This window comes from Triticum aestivum, chromosome 1D (genome assembly GCF_018294505.1).
Source record: "Triticum aestivum cultivar Chinese Spring chromosome 1D, IWGSC CS RefSeq v2.1, whole genome shotgun sequence".
NCBI lineage: Eukaryota > Viridiplantae > Streptophyta > Magnoliopsida > Poales > Poaceae > Triticum > Triticum aestivum.
Genome location: NC_057796.1, coordinates 28,213,268 through 28,219,617, shown reverse-complemented (window position 1 = coordinate 28,219,617; position 6,350 = coordinate 28,213,268). Strand labels below are relative to the sequence as shown.

At 44.9% G+C, this 6,350-nt stretch overlaps 1 protein-coding gene across 1 annotated transcript; it reads right to left on the bottom strand.

The window, feature by feature from the left end:
- Positions 1-2,126: 2,126 nt before the first annotated feature.
- LOC123180068 (protein NRT1/ PTR FAMILY 2.11-like) lies at positions 2,127-3,622 on the bottom strand. Its single transcript, XM_044592026.1, has 3 exons — positions 3,437-3,622; positions 2,724-3,357; positions 2,127-2,680 (listed from the first exon to the last, which is right to left on the bottom strand). Exons 1-3 carry the CDS (start codon positions 3,620-3,622, stop codon positions 2,127-2,129), a joined length of 1,374 nt encoding a protein of 457 aa, XP_044447961.1.
- Between the last annotated feature and the right edge of the window lie 2,728 nt (positions 3,623-6,350).

Below are 6,350 nucleotides of genomic sequence, written 5' to 3'. Positions count from 1 at the left end.
CACACGGGAAAACTTTAGAGTCAAAACGTCATGGACCATGTCGTCTTCCTTGCAACCCAAATGTCATTTATGTTGGCATCACCAAAAAGGGCCATATGAGGATTTTCTTTTTTAAAAAGGTCAAATCATCCTAAACTTTGTTTAAAAGGTCAAAACAGTGATTTGATCTCAATTTACATCCATGAAATAAGTAGTCCCTATAATTGAACGGCGCGGCAAAGCGCGCGACAGCTTCTAGTAGTTATACAAACATGCAAGATTAAGTCGGAGAGGAGTTGTAAATATAAAAGTCCATGTGTCTGTTGTGTTATCTAAACAAAACATGGATATATTTCCCCCTTTTTTTGAAGCACACCAGTTTAAATAAATTGAGGTGTGGAGATTTTACATGATACAGTTCATGTCTTTTCTGTTTGGTGTGCAAGCTCAAGTGATCTTCCGGGATGCTTTCTTCTTGATACCTTTTGATGATCGTTTTCAGGGAGTAAGACATTGTATGAAATAAAGAAGCAATACATAGGAGTCATAGTGCCGGGTTTGGGTTCACAGGTTGCTACGTTTTAAAAAGAAAACTGTTGTATAGTAACCAATCAACCAACAAAAGGATCAACCCATAAACCTTTTTTGGCCACATACAAAATCTGGACGTAATGTTGAGTTGCCACTTGAAGAAAAAGGCTTCCGCCCCGCTATTTATCTTCAAGTGGCAACTTAACATTATGACCACAATATATTACAAACTCCATTGCTAACACTCAACACCTTTCATCGTAACATATCGACCGAGCACGGCGTCTGCCGCACGGGCATGGCTTTTAGATGCTATCTTTTGACTAAAGTATTTTTAATACAAATCGGCAGTTCACAAAATAATAATAATAGGAAATCGGTAGTGGTGAATCCTGATTCTCTGGGAACTATTATTTTGAGTGCACTGATGGTTACTTTTTCATGCCTTTCTTCTTTATGACTACAAACTTACGCTCATAGAGCTCTTATATGTTATCACACATCAAAAAAGCAAAAATACACATAAATTTTCGACGGGCGTGGCGTGTCGCCACACGGCATGGCTAGTTTGTACCATAGTACTATTGGAAACCGGACCGGGCTACCATATTGAACCGAACTGTCATACTGCAGCGAAACCGGTGCGCGACATTGTAGCGACCAGAATGAGTTATTGTAGCAAATATTAAAAAAAACAAAGACAACCATTTTTAAATTTGATTACATTTTTTAATTATGAATAATATTTTGAAAAGTGCGAACATTGTTTGAACTTGCGAATTTTATTTTTTTTGAAAACATGAACAATTATCTAAACAGGGAACATTTTTTAAATTCCTAAATCATGTTGTGAATTTGTGATATTTTCTTTTTGAAAAAACGGGAATCAGTGTGTGTTGCATCGGTCCGGCATCCAAATGCCCCCGAGAATCTAAACAAATGAAGCAAGTAAAACCACATCGTAAATTCTATTTTGTGCACTTGCACAATATCATAATTGCTAATGTTTCGAAAATGCCAAATGGAGGCTGAGCTCCATGAACCGAAGGCTGATTTTGAAAAATTCAAAATTCATATTTGTATGTTTCATTTTTTTTTTTGAAAAAATACGCTTATACTTAGAGACATGATGTACATGTGCCTAAATTTTCAAGACAAAATACATTAAAATGAGAATCACACAAAAAAGAAAAAATGTGGAATTTTAGCACATGTAGTGCTATTCATCCTCAAAGTTTATGGAATTATTATTTTTGCACAGCTCGCAATTCATCCTGAAATTTTACACACATGCACATCTTCACATCCTTGTATACTAGCTTGTACTTTTTTTCAGAAGAATTTTCTGAAACTGAAAAGTGTGAATTTTGAATTTTTACAAATTTTTCGGCCTCCAAGTTAAACGCCCTACTCCTAATGTTCTTCTTAATTAATTTCATTCTCCTGTGAGGAATTTCCAACTGCAATCTGACGGTGGTCATGGCCATCATCTGGCACCTTGTACCTGTACCAATCTGCGCATACAATACAAGAAACACAACGAGGTTGACCATCCCAATGGCGCCGATGAGGAAGTAGAACCAGTCCAGCCTCCCCCTGTTCAGGTCCTCGGCGAGTCACCCTTCCTCGCTCCCGCCGGTGGCGCGGTGCACGACGCTGACGAGGAGCGCGCTGAGGTAGTTTGACAGCGCCAGGCCGGTGAAGAACAGCGAGCCGGCGACGCTGCGCATGTTCTCCGGGAACTCCTTGTAGTAGAACTCCCTCTGGCTCACCTGATTGGAAGCCTCGGAGACGATCAGCGGCACCAGCCAGAACGCCGACTGCGGCGACACCACCTTGCTGCGCGACATGGAGCCGCCACCGGCAACGGCGTGCAGCACGGCGAGAACGCGCCGGCGCTGCTCGACCACGCCGGAGACGATCATCGCCACGGAGGACAACACCATGCCGACGCCCATGCGCTGGAGCAGCGTGATGCCCTCGTCGCGTCCGGTGAGCCTCTTCATCCACGGCACGACGAGGCGGTCGTAGAGAGGGATCCAGACGGTGAGCGCGAGCATCGGAAAGATGGTGAACGACCCTGGCGGCGCCTCGACGCCGCCGCCGGCGCGGAAGTGGCAGTCGGACTGTGCCGCCTGAACGACGACGTAGGTGTTCGTCTGCGCAAAGGCTATTTAGTGCACGATGCAGGTAGCCCACACTGTCTCCTCCACCTGCTGCATGCTGCACAGTCGCCATGGGGTCCTTGGGGAGGCCGTCGAGGTCGACCTCGCTCTTGAGCACCACCACGGCGGCCTTGTCGAGGGACCTGAACTGGCCTGTGTAGGGGAGCATGGACACGAGCTCGCTCGCGTGGTGCGTCCTGAAGAGCGACTTGCCGGGGTCATCGGGCGCGGCTACATGCCGGTTCCGGAACGCCGCGGCGGCGACACGGATGACGCTGGCGAGGGGGCTGCCCTCGGGGCGCACCCGGACGTAGAGCCTGGCGCCGGCAAAGAAGAGCGCGCATGAGACGAGCAGGAGCGCGGCGGGGATGGCGAACCCGACCCACCAGCTCACGTTGCTCTGCACGTAGATGATGGCCGTGGACGAGACGCAGACGGCGATGGTGAAGGTGAAGAAGCTGTTGATGCCGCGGCGGCCGTGGTCGGTGCGCGGGTCGAGCTGGTCGGCGCCGAAGGCGAGGTTGCAAGGGCGGATGCCGCCCGCGCCGGCCACGATGAATACGAACGCCAGCACCAGCACCGCGAGCTGCAGTCTCGTCGCGCCGGCGTGCGCCGGCGGGTGCAGCGTCGAGACCCCAGCTGTCAACGTGAGTATGATCATGCCCTGCGAGGCGCAATACTCCTATACATACTCCAAACCACAAGATCAAGAGGAGAGATGGGAAGAAACTGCCATCAGTTAATTAATGGCGCTTACTTACGATTAAGGTGGCAATGCAGCCGATGCCGACGGTGGCGAGGTTGGTGGTGCCGCTGAATGCGTTGAGGGCCATGGCGGCGTGGACGTTGGTCATGTGGAAGACGGAGGTGAGGTACATCATGAGGTTGGCGGCCGTGCCGATGCTGCCCAGCTTTTCGACCGTCTCGTGGCCGATCACGAACGGCATCGTCTTCCATCCCCGGTACCGGGGCTCCGGCGTGGCATCGTCGGGGAATGCGGCTTGGTGAATGGCATTGGGTGCGCCGGAGACGGGGGGGGGCGGCGTCATCTCGCGGAGCTGCTAGCTGCGGCCACATCTGTCGTTATTTTTTCGATGGCCATTTTTTCAACCCCGCAAAAAAGGACATCTGTCATTACGAGCTGCAGATCGGCTTGATCTTCAGTTGAGACTATCCACAGTGGGAGTAACATAGATAGTAACATTACACATACCTAAGTTAAATAGATGATGTGGCATGCAATAAATGAAAAAAGATGAAAGTGATAATATAACTAGTTACTACTCATATGAGTAACATCACACATGACACATATCAAGGCAAGATGTGTCTACAACATAATAAATGAAGTGATCCATGTTACCACACATATGTTACTCCCCACTATAGAGGTAGTAAAATAAACTAATAACATGGGTATGTTACTATCCATTGTGGCTAGTCAGAGTCGTTCCGAGGAGAGCGCCCAAGTTGTTGGGGGTGGCTAGCGCGGTTGGGTTCTGCAGTTGAGTCAAAGTTCGCTGCAGGGGAGGTCCAGTGCCAGCGTCTGAAGCAGGGACCTCACACAAACTTGGAGATGTAGTTGCACCTGGGGTACATGCACAGCCGTACACATCAACTTTCTAATTTGAAGATACATACAGGCTAAGAGCATCTATATAGCCGGATACACTAAATCCGACCTCTCAAACACCCACAAACGTGCCCTAGATTAACATTTTTATCGGTCAGTGACTTGACCTCCGTTTGGCCGTTTGAGACGGGTTTGAGGTGCTCGACTATGGATGCTCTAATGCGCACATTACCATGTTGTATTTCAGTTGTGGAATTAATTATAATTTTCCTCAATGATTATTATGTCAATTTATTTTCCACACGCAATGCCAGTCGAGCAAACATGTAGGATGGCCAGTTTGGTTTCTGGAGGGGTCCATTTGATTTTCCCTTTTTCCCTATATATTAATTCCTCTATTTTTATTTTACTGTATTGTTTTTATATTTGTTCTTGTTTTTCTATTTGTCCTTTAATTTGTGAACTCGTGAACATTTCTAAAATTTATGAATATATTCTAAAATTTAGGAACATATTTCAATTTCTGAACAATTTTTAAAATTTATAAAAGTTTTTCAAATTTATGAACAATTTTCTAAAATTCATGAACATTATTTAGATTCATGAATATTTTTTCATATTCATGAACCATGATTAAATTCACAAACCTATCTAAATCAGTGAATATTTTGAAAATTTATGAACATTTGAAGAAGTTGTGAACTTAAATTCAAGAATATATTTTCATATTCATGAACAAGTTTTCAATTCATGATTATTGTCTAAATTCGCAAACATTTTTGTTTTTCTGAATTCATAAGAGATCCTTAATATTTTAAAAGTAAGTTGCAGTATGGAAAAGACAGAAATAGAGAGTCCCCTTAAAACCGTATGAGAAGAAATCGCCAACACAACACATAGCGCTAATGCGTATTTACTTACCATCTTGTGTGACACATGGGACATGAGCTCTCAGACTCTCGGTTATTATAGTCGGTTGATTCAATTATATTTTAGCTGTGTTGGGTTGGGTTACAATTATGATGCACATGGTGTTTTTTTTGTTGGTACCAGCTTGGCTTGCTGTTACAGGTGGTATTTGTTTTGAGAGGAAGGTGGAGTTATTCGGTGTGTGATTATAGTGTTGTTATACATTTTAGTCTTGATTGTGGTAGTTACATGAACTCCTTTGTTGTCCATAAAACCAATCGACAACAAGCGAACAACACACACTAAAACATAACACAAAGAGCATCATATGCCCGCCACGGCAGCCTGCGAACAGGTCCAAACAACTTGAAAATGCAAAATACCTACTTAAGTTGGGCCTGCCATCGGCCTCCGAAAGCCCCGGCACACAAAGAACAAACATTCCTAGGGAACTTAGAATTTTAGAATAAATTTTAATTCATTAAAAAAACATTTTTTGACCAAATACAACAACACCTCAAATACAACGACCCTCGTAGGCTCCTTGCCTATATAGCCAAGTAGCAGTGATATAACACACATCAAATTGGATTTTGATCAAAGCAAGAATGTCAGTTGTGACACTGCCATACAAGACCCATGGCCCGACCCAACCCTTACATGCATGCTCACTTTGGAAAAGAAAACATTGGAGCTCTCCCTGTGCTTTGTTCTTAGGAAGCTTAGTAATTGCAAGGATATGTGTGTGTGTTTGTGTGCACGCGCGCGTGCGGATAAGAGTGCACCACACAACATTAAGCAATGCACTATAGAAATAGTTTGTGCTACTATAATGTACTACTCCACATCTTAACAAGATGAGACTGTTAGGAGGTAGACCATGGTTTACACGATAACAAGTTCATGTAATCTCAACCTCTTATTTGTTTCCTCTTCCTCATGCAACTATCTATAAATCGGTGATTTGCCTGTAGACCGTGACATGGGTTACTCTTGCCTCGATCAGTAAATACTCTGTGGATTCTCCATAGAGGAGTAGGAACACTTCCACAATTCTGATATGGTATATACAGAGCCATCCTCAGTTGTCGCTGTCCTCAACCTTGGCACCCCACCAACTGAGAAGCTCACATGGGTGACTACCTCCACATGGAAGGCCAAAGTGATGCCTGCTCTACGAGGTGCGCAGGTAA

Coding starts and splice junctions, on each gene's coding strand:
- LOC123180068 (XM_044592026.1), bottom strand. CDS start 3,622: ATGCCGTTCGTGATCGGCCACGAGACGGTCGAAAAGCTGGGCAGCATC. Junction 3,358..3,436: donor GCTGCATTGCCACCTTAATC/GTAAGTAAGCGC, acceptor GAGTATGTATAG/GAGTATTGCGCCTCGCAGGG. Junction 2,681..2,723: donor GACTGTGCAGCATGCAGCAG/GTGGAGGAGACA, acceptor TGCACTAAATAG/CCTTTGCGCAGACGAACACC.